This window comes from Daphnia pulicaria, chromosome 6, assembly GCF_021234035.1.
Source record: "Daphnia pulicaria isolate SC F1-1A chromosome 6, SC_F0-13Bv2, whole genome shotgun sequence".
In the NCBI taxonomy this organism is placed as follows: domain Eukaryota; kingdom Metazoa; phylum Arthropoda; class Branchiopoda; order Diplostraca; family Daphniidae; genus Daphnia; species Daphnia pulicaria.
The window spans coordinates 20898308-20912621 of record NC_060918.1 but is presented as its reverse complement, the minus strand read 5'-3'; the positions used below and the strand labels follow the sequence as shown (position 1 = coordinate 20912621).

Genomic DNA, 14314 nt, shown 5'->3' with positions numbered 1-14314 from the left:
GGAAAATTTATCAGAGAGAAAAGAAAGGAGATCATTTACAACGAGCAGAGTTCTAACTTTTTGTTTTGCGACCTATAGGGGAAGGCCACATATCCAATGAATCACGTCCGGTCACAACGAGAATCGCGTGTGTGCACTGCGGTGTTTAAGAATCGGGTCTGCTGCGTTTAACACCTTTGTTTGCACGGACATTGTGTGTAGTCGGAGACTTGAAAGTTGAAGGCTTTTGGACACGTGCGTGCATTGTGTTTTTACTATCCAACCTAGTAAAAGCTAGCCGTTATTCTTTTAGATTTTTTTTTATGTTGTAGGAAATTGTTTTCTAACCCTAACTTTTTTACTTTAATCGTCCTTCCAGCACCGTTTTAACCTCGACATCAATACGAAACCCAATATGTTGTAGTCAAGTCTAAGAAGGATGTAAAGTCAAATCAAGAGCAAAATTCGGTTCAATTGTAAAGCAATTTCTTTTGAAATTTGTTTGCGTCGTAGCAGTGCCTTGTCGGTTGTGCTGTGTTTCTCCGTAGGACCGTTGATAGCCTATTGCACGTGTTATTAACGCTGCTGTGTAATCGGCATTAACGTCTTGTCTCGTTCTGTTTTAGATTGCCGAGGGGCCCCTTTTAGAAACTGATGTCCACATTCTTTTACAGGTTAACCAATAAGGTAGAATCTAGGTCCTTGCTCAACTGCTCACAAGTTGATATCTGTTGGCCTTACGCCGAATTTGGTGGACGATCAGATGACTGGTAAAAGAAAACTTGTTTGAGGATGAGTCCTAAATTGGCTGTATATCAGCGTGGAAAGAAATAAGGGCAACCGGCACACATTGGATAGGTGTCGACTGGGCTGCAGGCTGCTCATTTTTTCGTTGACACGAATACATTTTGGAAGTAGATATGAATTTGAGTGTATTGATTATCAGCTCTATCCTTGCGGGCGATATCGTTTGCGGTGTAGTAGGTGACGTTGGCACAACCCGGTTTCATTCTAATTTGGGGCGAAATTTATCAGGTATTTTATTTGTATGCTAATTGTATGCATAAGTTAAATTTAATTAATTATTTATTCAACATCTCATACCACCGTGAAGTGAAATGTCTATTTTTAGCTTTCTGTTACTCCCGATTGAGTAGCGGAGCACCGATCGATAGCAAATGTGTAACTTTCTTTTTTTCTGATTAAGTTGGTACGCTGCGCCAACAGAATATTTTCGAACAGCCGTGGATGAGCAGTTTCTTCAACTTCTTTGCACCATTCATCAACAGTTTCAACGCCATTCGCAGACCCAATCCCGGCAGAAACTATACACAGGCGGACTTTACGAGTTGTCAGGATCCCGACGGTCTAATAGGCAACTGTCTACCCGCTACAGTTTGCAAATCATACGGCGGCCGCCCAAGTGGTTCTTGCAGAATCGCAGCCGTTTGTTGCATAAGTATTGATTAGAGTTTTCCTTTTTTTAACCTTATTAGCTGGATAAACTTTCCAACATGGCCTTGGAGGGGGGGGGGGGGTATTTGGGAGAAGTAACGAAATTATCTCACCACGACTCTGATTGTTTTTAGTCCATCCGAATTTCCCAATCATCGGTTATTATTTTATTCCTTTTTTAAAGATTTAATTTCGAAATGCGGAGAGAAAATGACGTTAAACAACACGGAATGGAGAAATCCTCCTGGGGTGAGCTCAGATAGTTCGTGCAGTTTGATTATTGCGCTGGACAGGGATCTTGTCGAACAAAGAGGCCCTACATGTCAAGTTCGGTATGGTTCACTTGATGAAATAGCTTTGGGCAGTATTGATTTCACGTTCTGTTGGTTTAATTACTGTAATCGACATGCCCTGGCGAATGATTAGCTTGGATTTCAAAACCTTCGCCATCGCGCAACCTAATGCATCCACTTCACAGTGCGATACTGGTTATTTCCAAGTGGGCGGAGTCGTAAACGACGTGCCTCTTTTGTGTGGTGACAATGACGGACAACACAGTAAGATTTTTCTTTTCCTAATTTTAAAATTTTATTCTTGGATGACGTTCGTTGCCGGTATTCGACATATTAATTTGTATTGTTCCTTTTGATAGTGTATTTAGAGGCACCTTCGTCGAAATCTGATTTGCTGTTGTTGTTCAAATTCGGCGGATCGACCCTCAACCCGAAATGGAATATCACAATCTCCTTGATTCCATGCGGTTCAGATCTCATCGGTAACATTTTCAAACTTTTTTGCCATTTTTTAACAATCTGTTCACAGTATGAATTTCATTTATCAAACAAAGCTTCAAGAGACTGTCTACAGTACTTCGTCAAAGGTTCCAACACCGTCAAGTCCTTTAATTGGAAGGACACGACCGGAACGCGCCAGTTGAGTAAAATGAATTACAAAATATGTTTCCGAAATGAACTCGTTAATAACCAGGTAAAGACTAAAGAGCATTATTATTTTTTATTTGAAGCATATAGCTGCTGGGCTGTTGATTTTAGTTTAAAATAATCCCGCTTATACTTAAGCTGTCACTTGCAGCTATATTTTTAAAGGCAATTTAAATATTTAGACTACAGAAGGCTGTTATCAATTAATTTATTACAGAGAGCAACTAGAATTTGCTATACTCAGTGTACGACACAAGCTGGTGGTCGTAGTTTTCTACTCAGTGGCCCTCAGACGGGTAATCCAGCGTCCAAAAGCGGCGCAATTAATTGCCCACACAATTTCCTTCTCATCCGCAATGGATTTAATCCTCTGCTGCCTACCGCTGTTTACGCCGATCGATACTGTGGAGGTGCTCTTAATCCTGCTGCTTTTGAGGCGCCAGCTGTTACAGTTTGCTGTAAGATCCGCATTTATTCAACTTAACATATTTGTATAGCACTATAGCTACCTGCTGCCCTTTCTTTAAAAAGAAGCTATTTCAAGGATACTTTAATTTTCTTGTCACTCGTTTTCTCATTTTTATTTAAAAATCTGTTACTTTTAGCAACCACCAAGGATTTCAATATAATTTATTATACGAATGACGCCGAGGATTCTGCTTCCCATGAAGACGGAAATGCCGGATTTTGTTTAGTTTTCGAGCAAATATTGGCTTGAAATGAAAACTTATCTAATTAATTAACAGTCGCAAAGGTTTTTCGATTGTTTTTCATGATTTTATATATTTCTTGGAATGAATATTTATTTTAACGGTCTTCAAATTCATACGAACTTTTTGTGCACTTTATTTTCTTTCCTGCGTAACTGCGTTGCGGCTACGACGGTTCCATGTTTATTTATTTTTTTACTTCCTGTATATTATATAATGGGACTATATCGGTGCATGGTGCATGAGGACGATACTTTCCCAAACTATCCATTGTCTAAAGTATCAACGTATCAACAGCTAAAGTTCCGCACCTACCCTACCTGATAGTTTAAAGTAGGTCTAATTGCGATTAAAGATAAAAAAAGTCAAATTATGCAAGCATATGTAAGGATAAATTACAAAAATAAATAAGATATAAAAATATTATTTAACAAAAAGAAAAAAAAAACACGTACCTCACACAATAGCTATTCGCGTAAGCAGTCACTTGAAAGACTCATATAACAAATCGAACAAGGAGCTTATTGCATGCTCGTATCAGATTCAGATTATATATAATCTTTGATGTTATGGACTTCACCTGTTGGATGAGAGATAAGTTGAATGAATAATTAGTCCTTTTTGGAGATTCGAACCTAAGTCTATGAATACTTACAATTTAGTCCTTTTTGGAGATTCGAACCTATGTCTGTGGAAATCTTGAATGGTGAAGTAACGCCCTATCCAACTCCCCCACCGCGCGCCTGTTATTTCTTAACGTAATATTTATTCTGTTTCCAGTGTAATTTAAAAAAAAATTAGTTTCTTTACATATTTAAAAAAAAAAAAAAAAAAAAGAAAAAAAATTAAAAAGAAAAAAACATTCGTGGAGATATCGGGGATCGAACCCGAGGCCTCTCACATGCGAAGCGAGCGCTCTACCACTGAGCTATATCCCCTTAGTATGTCAAGTACTTGCTTTAAAATAGATGATAGTAGAACATCGTTGATTTTTCGTTACACGTTGAGTACTGCTTTCTGCATTTTAAGCACGAAATTCTTGATTATGTTGCCTTTTCACAACAATACAAACATTAAACCGCTAGTTGTAATGGCAAGTGCGTGTGTGAAATGCAATAAAACATTTTGCGAAACATTGTATTTAACTGAAAGCGACGAAAGACATAACCTGGATACTGGATTTTGTTGTCAATATTTCAGATTTAAATTTAGTAAATATAATCTTGGACTCGGTCAACCAAGTGACGACTGGCGAGTAATAAATGTGTTATAAAAAGATACCAAAAAATCAAATTGATTCCTCAGTAGTTGCCAGAAGCGCGTGTCTAATGTTTTCTTGCGTGTTTCTGCGTCCTATTTGCGAACGAAAGAATCGCATCAGTGCTGTCCAATATTCTTGTATAGTTAATACGCAGTAGTAGCCTAATGCCCATCACAGGATAAAATGTTGCGTCTCCAACACAAAAAGCTAACCGAGTTGTTTTCTTATTTCCCTTCCGTAATTTTTCTATTCACTTCATTTGGTCCCTAGTAGAGACCTTATTCTTAATAATAGCCATTGTCCAGTCATAGCGTTTTAAGACGTCGTTGAATATAAACATTGTTTGATCGATAAAGACAGGTGCAATGCTGCATTCTCCGACAGTCGTGTAGTCAGGGTTACTTCGACAACAATACACCATCGTCACTGACTAAGTTTTTTGTATATGAACTTGCAGATACCTTCAAAATCGCTGTACTAACCAGTCTGCTTCCAAACTGTTAACATCATGGACGACCAAACGGTCGACAAAATTTTCGCTGGCTCTTTGGGCACCTTGCCCCCAGTCAGCTCCAAGATTGTCCGTATCTTCACCAGTTCCACCTTCACAGGTAAGAAAAGACAAAAAAGAAAAGTCTATTCTCGCTTTTATTGTAGTGGTCTAACTTTGATTTATTTTTTAACCCTTTTTTTTTATTATTGCGCATGGGCAGACACTTCGATGGAACGAAACACTTTGATGGCCACAGTCTATCCCAAATTAAAAGAATATTGCAGGGAAAAGCACGGATTAGAATTTCAAGTATGTTATTGACATCAGTTCACCTTTCGACAACAATTCAAATCTTTTTTCGACTAGGTTGTTGACATGCGATGGGGTGTTCGAGATGAAGCTACCGACGATCACATGACGACAGAATGTAAATATTATATTATGAATGAAAATAAATTATGTATGAATAAATTATGTATTATTTTTATTATTGAATTAAGTGTGTATGAAGGAGATTGAAAACTGTCAACGTCTGTCAATGGGACCCAACTTTGTGGTAATGTCAAATTTGAATATCGACATAAATGTCGCCTGCTACACGTCATGTTTATACCGTTTATATTGTGAACAGGTCTTCTTGGGACAAAAGTATGGCTACCGTCCCATACCAACTTATATTTTAGCTTCTGAATTGGCTCAATTTCGTGAAATACTTTTGACCATGGGTCAAGAAGTTATATTGCTCGACACGTGGTACAAAAAGGATTCAAACGCCGTGCCTCCCATTTGCATTCTCCAGCCTATTTCTTCCATCCTGGTCAATTTCAACAACAAAGTATGTCAACCCAAATTGCACGAACTTTTATCGTTCAAACCTAGCTGGCTTCATTCAAATCATTTGATGTCATGTAGAGGGTACCGAAGCTGCAACAAGAAGATCAAGCCAAATGGTGGGATACCCTGGATCGAATGCAGAAATTATTGAGAAAAGCTGCCACCACACTCTATGCTCAAGGGCAGCTGGATTTTGATTCAATGCACAACTATTTAATGTCTGGTGAGAAATTAAATTTTAAAAAATTTCTCACAACCAATTTAATGAGATGGATTATTGTTTTCAGTCACTGAAAGAGAAGTCATCAATGGATTATTAAAAGTGCGAAATACTAAGAATCACGTCTTGGCCTACGTCCGTTACATCAACAACATTAACCTTCAGAATTTGAGAAGAGCCGGTCTCTTTATTGATATCGCCAATAGGGCTCTAGATGCTGAAGCCGTTCGCTTATTGGCCAATCTCCGTGATGAACGAATGCCCGCTAAAATCGAACCGTCCAATCTTATGAGGTATAACTTTGACAAAACAAAATTGGATGAATGCTTGATGGAAATTTCTATTACAATTATTATTACAGATACACGGTGGAGTGGATTGGCCGTGATGGATTGGCAAATGACACCCACGACGAGTACCTTCAGAATTTCATTTCTCATTTTTACCGAAACATTGCGCGGTTAGTGGATCGAGCTATGCGCAAAGAAGATTCAAGCCCTCAAGGGCAGATAGTTACCGAAATCCTTCAACATCTTCACGCCTGCAATAATTCCGTCAAAGTCTTTTACGGGCGAGAGAACGATCTGGAAAAGGTCCGTCGCTACATCCTGGGTCCTTCCATTCAGCCGCTCACTCTTTTCGGAGCCGGCGGATGCGGCAAGACTTCACTATTGGCTAGATCCGGCAGTCTCATCATCACCTGGCTGACTGAAGCTCAGGAAAGTTAGTTTTCTGTCTACTTTTTTTACTAAAATATAGTCAATTAACTTATTTTTCTTGCTGCTGTTTTTGATGACAGAAGACTCATCTTCTCCTGCGGGGGATGACGGAAGCAACCACCCTCCTCCGCCTACCGATAACCGACGCCGTGGAAGTAACATCAACGGGTCGGGAGAAGGATCGAATACCAAGAAAGGAGGTGAGACGGATCGGAGTAACATCAACGGGTCGGGAGAAGGATCGAATAACAAAAAAGGAAGTGAAACGGACCGGAGCGAAAGCAGCAGTAAAACCGATAGCCACAACGACGCTACCAATTTCTTGAAGGAAGAAGAAATGTCCCGTCCGGATTCCGGAAGAGCCAGTCCAAGTCAAGGAACCGCTTCCGGAACATTAAGTCGGAGGAGCAGCACCACCTTGTCAAGACAAGAATCTGACGATACAGGATTCACAGCAAGTGGTGCCAGTAGTCGTCGTCAAAGTTCCAGTGGCATCTTCAGTCCAGTTTCCACCATGACTGACGGTAATCTTATTGATTTTAAAATGTAGAATCAACTGGTGAAGATTGTTGTTAATCAATCCTGATCCAGGTCGAAGTAGCCATCGAGGCTCTATTGCTCTTAGCACTCCAATACAAGAGCATCCAGATCCGGATCCAACATCAGTTCCGTCGACTATCAAAATTAATAAACCAATTAAACCCGTCCTTATCATGCGCTACCTTGGGACGACACCGGATTCCAGCGCCATCACACCCATGTTAATTTCACTTTGCCAACAAGTAATATGCTTATTTGAATTAAAAACACATGTCTTTTGTAAATTCACTGACATTCGTTCCAGATATCTTATAACTACATGATCCCTTTTGACGCGATTCCGGACGACTTGGTACCACTGACAGCATATTTCAAACAATTGCTGGCGTTAGCTACAAGAGAACAACCGCTTCTCGTTTTTCTCGACTCGGTGGATCAAATCGGTATATACCTTTTGAATTAAAACATTTGCTTTGAAACAAAAAAACAATCTTGTCTAATACTTTTAGGTGGAGCTCAGGATGCCAACAAGATGGCTTGGTTACCAACTCGTTTACCTCCCTTCTGTAAAATCGTTGTCTCTTGTGTCTACGAACCGGAAAACCCCGAAATATCCAAAGACTGTCAGACCTTACGTCGAATGATTGACGAAGAAGATAACTTCATTCATGTTTTGGCTTTGGGCGAAGAGCTGGCCTCTCAAGTCATACGGTATTTAAACAATAATTGATTTTGTTTCCGTTTTTTCGAGATCTGATTTACCTTCGGCAATGGTTATTTTATTTTACAGACATTGGATGCGCAACAGTCATCGTGATTTGACAAATTATCAGTGGCGTGTCGTGTCAAACGCTATCGCCCGATGTTCGCTTCCGATTTTCGTCAAATTGGTTTTCGCCGAGATTTGCAGGTGGAAATCGTACTCACGCGCCCAGGAAACGCATTTGGCTTCGAACGTTATGGACAGTATTATGATGTTGTTCGAGCGAATTGAAATTCAGGTAAACTGAAATTGTATAATTGGTTTCAACATTAATCGGATCTTTAAAAAAATGCGATTGGGTTGTTGCAGCATGGTCGCATTCTTGTGTTTCACGCCTTAGCCTACATCACGGCTTCCAAAAGCGGATTGTCTGAGACGGAACTGGAAGATCTGCTGTCGCTGGACGACCGTGTGCTTGACGATGTGTATCAGTACCACATGCCACCAGTTAGGCGAATTCCACCTCTGCTATGGACGCGCATCCGCAATGATCTTCCCAATTACCTGTCTGAAAGAGAGGCCGATGGAGTCTCGGTACTTAATTGGTACCACAGGTAAGTCCATTGTTACTATTTGACTATATGGAAAATGTCATTCATTTATTATGATGTTAGACAATTTAAGGAAGCGGCGAAGGAGCGTTACTTCAAGAACCAGAACTTGGCTATTTACTTCCACTCTTCCATAGCGGAATATTTCATGGGCACCTGGGGCGGTGGCAATCCCAAGCCATTTAAATACACCGAAATTCAACGAATGCGGTACATACTATTTGAATTGGACATGTTTTTTTTTTATTTTTAATCTTTTTCTTTCTTTTGGATAGATTTAATTTAGCTGAAAAAGAAGGAGAAGCCGACCGCAAAGTTCCGCTCCAGCCGCTGGTATTTGTTGGTAAAGACGGCAAAGTGTCTCGCTACAATTTGCGCAAGGTCACACAAATAACTAAACGTTGAACGGATACATTATTTAAGCAATAGCAGCCATTGAATTTCCGCTATTTCTATAGTTTGGAGAGCTGCCGTATCATTTGGTTCGTGCCAGGAGATTGGACGACCTTTTCCATAACGTCTTGTTTCATTACCAGTGGCTCCACGCCAAACTGTCGTCCTGTCCACTCCAGGCCGTTTTATCTGATTTTGAAGACACATGCAACAACCTCGAGGATCGAGAAATATCGAGGTTTGACTGCAATTTGGGCATGGGCATTAACTTTTCTTTATTTAAAAAAACAAAACAAATGCTAAAACCATGATTTGCATCATATCCGCTAGCATATGCGTAAGTAGTAGGGCTACGGATAAACATATTATTTTAAACCACACAACATATAAACAAACTAATTAACATATTAAAAAGTAGACTAGAAAGATAAATTTTGGTTCTAAAATTGAATGTGTTTTTTACACTGACATAATCATATTCCTGAATTTAAAAACTTTAAACGATAAACAAAACCATCCTCACTTTGCACATTCGTGTCCACAAACGCACGCAACACCTACTCACTCGTCGAAATCATCAGAGAGACTGTCCGCCTAACTACAAGGTAAAAGTCACAACACGAACTATTAAGTTATAAATAGCTGAATAATTAAATTAGTTTAAAATGTAGTTACATCAAACAATCTTTAATCTGGAAACTAAACCCTTTGTTTTAAAAAAATAAGCACAATTAACTAACATTCATTCAGCAGTGATACTAAATGAAAACAGGGGCCCGTTTGAGTCCCGCAACTCAATAAACCAATAGCGGATGTTGATTACATTTTAATAATGAAATATTGGTCGTTAAAGGGAATTGATGCTTGTAGCCGATGCTCTGCGTCTTGGAGGAGCCATTTTAACGCAATACCCTGACCTGGTGAATTCCTGAGCCTCTTAATTCAACTATGAAATATCTCTAGAATTTTCACTGAGGATATGTTGCATCGATGTCGTTTCAGTTGGCTTCCCAATTAATTGGTCGCTTGCTGCCGGAAACCGGAGCCAATTTGAACGTTCGTCGACTTCTGGAACAGTGCGATAAAGAAGGAATCAACAACTGTGCTCTTATGCCTACCGCCCACTGTCTCCACACACCCGGAGGACCTCTGAAAGTATACTTCGTTTTATTCGAAAAATTATTAAAATGATTGTCATTGAATTTTGTGGCTTAGTATTCGTTGGAAGGGCATCAGTTTGCCGTGTTTGGTGTCTGCCTAACGTCGGACGCTCGATTCGTTGTTTCCGTTTCCAACAAGTTTCTCATCTGGGACTTGTCCACATCCGATTTAACACGAGCCGTCAATCCGGGAATCGAAGGTGTTTTTCAGGTATTTGCATTATTGTTCTATTTTCAATTTTTTTTTTCAATCGTAAAATTCGTTTAATTTCAAAAGGGTCTGATACTCAGTCCGGACGATCGCTTTGCTGCCGCTTGGACAAACAACAGTCAGGTATGTAAACTAAATACATAAATAATTAATAATTCACTTGATCTCCCGAATTCTTTTTTTCAAAAATAGACCATCATATTGAATTTATTAACCAGCGAGCAGATTGTGATCAACAATCCACTCCAGGAAGAAGAAACGGTCAGAGGAGCTTGCTTGCTCGACACGGTAAATTATAATACTATAATTAATTATTTTAATGTAATTGAATGAATTATTACGTCTATCGATTAAACAGCACTGCGTACTGTACGGTCAAAGCCAGTGGGTGTTGTTGACCATGCAGGGCGTTGCCGTTGAGATCCGCCGTGAAAGGTGTCCGTTAAGTCAGCCGCAGTTCCAGCTTCTCTCCATGGACTTTGAATCGCACGGGAAATATCACGTTGTGTTTTGGACGGGTGATTTGGATGACAAACGGTTAGTGTTGCAAACTATCAACGACGGGCAGCGAACCAATCCACTCGAACTCCACAGCGCTATGGTGATGAACCGGAAGCGCGATATTCTCTACACCTGTGCGGATCTTAACAGTGCCAACGTTTCCGTCTTCAGATTAAACAGTAGGAACAACATTCTTTTAAAATAAACCACATTTTAAAAAAATCTTTCTCGCTATAGAAGATCAACCAACAGGGAATAATAGAAAAGGTCGCAACTGCAACGATGAAGAATCGGGTCAAGCTGGCGGATGGTGTAAAGGCAACATCCTTGACGGTGATGACTTGCTTCTTCAGTTGAGCTTAAGTGAAACGGAAAATCACGTCTTGGGCACCACTGCCCTCGGTTTCTGTATATGGAACGCTGCCGATTTTGAAAACAAGACGCCGAGTGCCAAAAGAATCGATTTGAAGTTACCCACCGGAGTCAGGAACATCTCCGTCAGTCTGTTGCAATCAAACAGCATTATACTCAGCAAGAACGACGAATTTGCGGTTGCTGGTGTCAGGTTTGAACGTCAATTTGAATTTTATTTCTTTTAAAAATAACAAAATCTATTACATTTTCTTTGGTATAGGAAAAATCTCTACGTTTGGAAAATTCCTACCGGACAACTAGTCAAAGTCTTGGATGCTCATTTTGGCAGAATATTAGCCATCGTGCCGTATACGATTGGTCCGTGGAATTCGGTAAATCATTCATTCAAATTTCCCGGTTATTAGAAAAATTGCTGATTGGTCGGATTTTAGGTCATCACTTCTTCAATCGATCGTAGCGTCAAAGTTTGGAATTTGAATAACGTCTTCGAACAAGTTCACGTGATCGATCGTCACGAACTCCAAATTGATTCCATAAGGTAACATCGTCTAACATTATGGTCCGAATCCAAATCTTAAATCAAATAATTATTCTTTCGTTCCAGCTTGTGTCAAACAACCGGAGTGGCCGTGACGGTGACTCGTGGTTGCGTAGGGGTGTGGCACATCCTAACAGGCAAACTAATGGATAAATTGGCTTACAACGCTTTAGGAGCTATCGTAACTCACGCGTTAATCACACAGGACGGCAGGTATAACATCTTGATTTCAATCGATCCTACGATTTTTGATCGATCCTTTCTTTGGATTTAGACACATTCTGGCAGCCGAGTCTGGTAGCATATTGATATGGGAATGGCCAAAACGTCGCGTTTTCTTCCGGGCTGAACAGCCTTCCGTCAAGCAAATTATGCTTATGGAGGAGGACACCAAATTCTTAACGGCGTCTCGATTAGGACCGGCCAACGAAGGAAAAGCTGTTGTGGTAGTCCGGTAAATATTGGCTTTGGTAACACAAATAGTACCCATTGTTGATGTGTTTTTCGTCATTATTCTCGCTTTAGTGACTGCCCGAATGGTGTGGCTTTATACGAAGTGGAAATTCCGGTGCGAACCTTCCGTCCAGCCATTTTGACCAACGACGGTCTTATGCTGGTCATGCAGGGACACGAAAAGAATCGCGACTACCTTTATGTCTTCCAGTCTCAGACGGGCGTTCTGATACACAAATTCATTCCGCGCTACCAGGGTGCTAAGAAAGATCAAGCTGGCCTGCTGATCCCTGTGCCCGGTAAAGCCACTCAAGTCGCTCTGATGGACCAAGACAAAGGTACACAATTTGATGATCAATTTGTTGAAAACTAATTTTATCTGCATTTTTATATTTTCAAAGGGGTTGTTTTCGATGTCCGTACAAAGAAACACATCCGCACCATTCGTCGCTGGAGTGGCCAAGTGACCAAGGACGGCCGATTAGGACTCTACGCTCCTTCAAGAGGCGGATTGGAACTGGTAAACCAATTATTTTCGTACCAATTTTGGTATTTTAATTTTAAAAGACTTTTTTTTAGATTGAATTGCGATCAAGTTCGACCGTCTCCCAGCTCATCTCTCGCTCGGCTGAAGGTGTCTTTACCAACGTGACTAGTTTCAACGCCACCGATCAGTACGTGTTGTACTATCACAGTGGACACAAGACCCTGCGTGTATTCAGAGTTCTTGATGGTCAAATGTTAGCCAATTACCGGCTGGCAGCTGAGCTAACAGCCATTGACACCACAACGGATGGGCGATGCGTAGTGATCGGTACGCTGGATGGTTGTCTGTCAGTTTTGGCCATTGCCGATCCAGCGGTGCCCGGATCGTTTCAGTTTCTCGCGTCGTTACCGTCACGCACTCGACAAACGCGAATTCCATCAGCCGTCAGTGGCGAATCGAGTCGTTCAGATCAGGATGGCGATTCAAATAAAAAGAACCGAAAAGGCGACAAAGAATCCGGAGGTGGCTCCCATATCACGTTAAAAGCGGCCGCAACCGTAGCGGCTTCTTGGGCTAAAGCAACTCAAATCACGAATAATAAAACTGGCACCGTCCAGAAAGTGACGTCAAAAGCCTGCGTCATTTCTTAAGTTAAATGCACACGTCTCTCCTTGCATAACGATATTCCGTATTTTCCCTTAATTACTCCACATTTATTTTGATTGTGCTTTGTGACACTATACTATATGCCTTTTCAAAAAGACGAAATAATGTAAGTGTAAGCTGGAAGGAAGCTTTATAATTCTGGAACCGTCTGGAATGCAATATTTACGCCATATGTATACTCTGTTCTATTTTATTCGACCTTCAAAGTACCGTGTAAAAATTTTCTCGACGTCATATGCTGGAATTTCTAAATCACTTATGTAATAGATCGCTGGATCTAATTCAAAGTGTCAGTTATTGTTTATTCAAGTTTCAAAACAAGAAGAATTTCGTTGAATGTTTTTTGCAGTGTTTCTTCTAGTCGTTATCAGCAAACTCGTTTGTTTTGTTTTTTAAATAAAAATATTGAAAAATATAATTTTCCAGTTTTTCTCCTTCTAAATTAATGATGGATACATGAGGGGGGTTGGCAGGGCGTGCCGTAACATTATATAACTACAAGCAGAGTCAAGTCGGAGTAAACTTTCACAAGACCCATTAGTATAGTCAGTCAGAAGCAGGTAAGATAATTGTTATGCTGGCGAAATAAGAAAGGCGGCGCGAGCCGTAGGTTTTCTTCGTGGTCCGGTTGTTTTGTAAAACTTGAGCAATGAAATTGAAAACAATACAATGGAGCGGCTCCATTGGAGCCCAAGCGTTCAATCACCGTATCAAAATCCCTTGTTTGTCGCTACCAGGCTCGGTTGCAGAATAACTTTCTCAATTTCTGGATGAATTTGAAATAATTTTTTTTTGTATGTACCTGTTAAATGAGAAATGTGTGCATAATTTTAACAGCCTTCAATCCATTGAAGTCGCCTTGAAATACTGATGGCATCTCTTTATTTCCTTTTCTCGACCATTACATTGCGTGTACAATTGTACATCCAAATCACGGTTTACCTTGATAGTGACGTGGCATAAAAATTGCCAAAAATTTTGACTGTATTTCATTTCATTCAGGGCCGTGTCCGATTTTGTTCGCCCTAGTTCTGGCATATCCCAATTAGAGTTCATTTGAACTA

At 40.3% G+C, this 14314-nt stretch overlaps 2 protein-coding genes and 1 non-coding gene across 4 annotated transcripts; 2 read left to right on the top strand and 1 right to left on the bottom strand.

Annotated features, from left to right (window-relative positions):
• The first annotated feature begins 26 nt into the window (after positions 1-26).
• LOC124341678 lies at positions 27-3201 on the top strand. Its single transcript, XM_046794611.1, has 8 exons — positions 27-1014; positions 1187-1438; positions 1619-1766; positions 1861-1991; positions 2087-2209; positions 2282-2421; positions 2593-2833; positions 2981-3201. The coding sequence occupies exons 1-8, from the start codon at positions 900-902 to the stop codon at positions 3091-3093; spliced, it is 1263 nt and encodes a 420-aa protein (XP_046650567.1). The 5' UTR covers positions 27-899; the 3' UTR covers positions 3094-3201.
• A 750-nt stretch (positions 3202-3951) lies between these two features.
• Positions 3952-4023, bottom strand: Trnaa-cgc. The gene has a single exon. It is a non-coding gene; the product is annotated as a tRNA-Ala (tRNA).
• Positions 4024-4808: 785 nt separating this feature from the next.
• Positions 4809-13663, top strand: LOC124341726 (NACHT and WD repeat domain-containing protein 2-like). Of its 2 annotated transcripts, none has more exons than XM_046794663.1 (32): positions 4809-4957; positions 5060-5148; positions 5206-5266; positions 5340-5395; positions 5471-5674; positions 5752-5896; positions 5961-6186; positions 6255-6616; positions 6693-7136; positions 7204-7394; positions 7457-7595; positions 7662-7863; positions 7943-8153; positions 8225-8469; positions 8530-8676; positions 8742-8847; positions 8925-9097; positions 9441-9464; positions 9713-9779; positions 9862-10014; positions 10075-10230; positions 10297-10353; positions 10423-10518; positions 10589-10910; positions 10972-11296; positions 11366-11477; positions 11538-11644; positions 11711-11857; positions 11919-12098; positions 12170-12435; positions 12499-12617; positions 12677-13663. In XM_046794663.1, exons 1-32 carry the CDS (start codon positions 4855-4857, stop codon positions 13232-13234), a joined length of 5793 nt encoding a protein of 1930 aa, XP_046650619.1. In that variant the 5' UTR covers positions 4809-4854; the 3' UTR covers positions 13235-13663. The 2 variants fall into 2 exon arrangements, with proteins under 2 accessions (XP_046650619.1, XP_046650618.1); XM_046794662.1 differs by having other exon boundaries at positions 10969-11296.
• Positions 13664-14314: the final 651 nt, after the last annotated feature.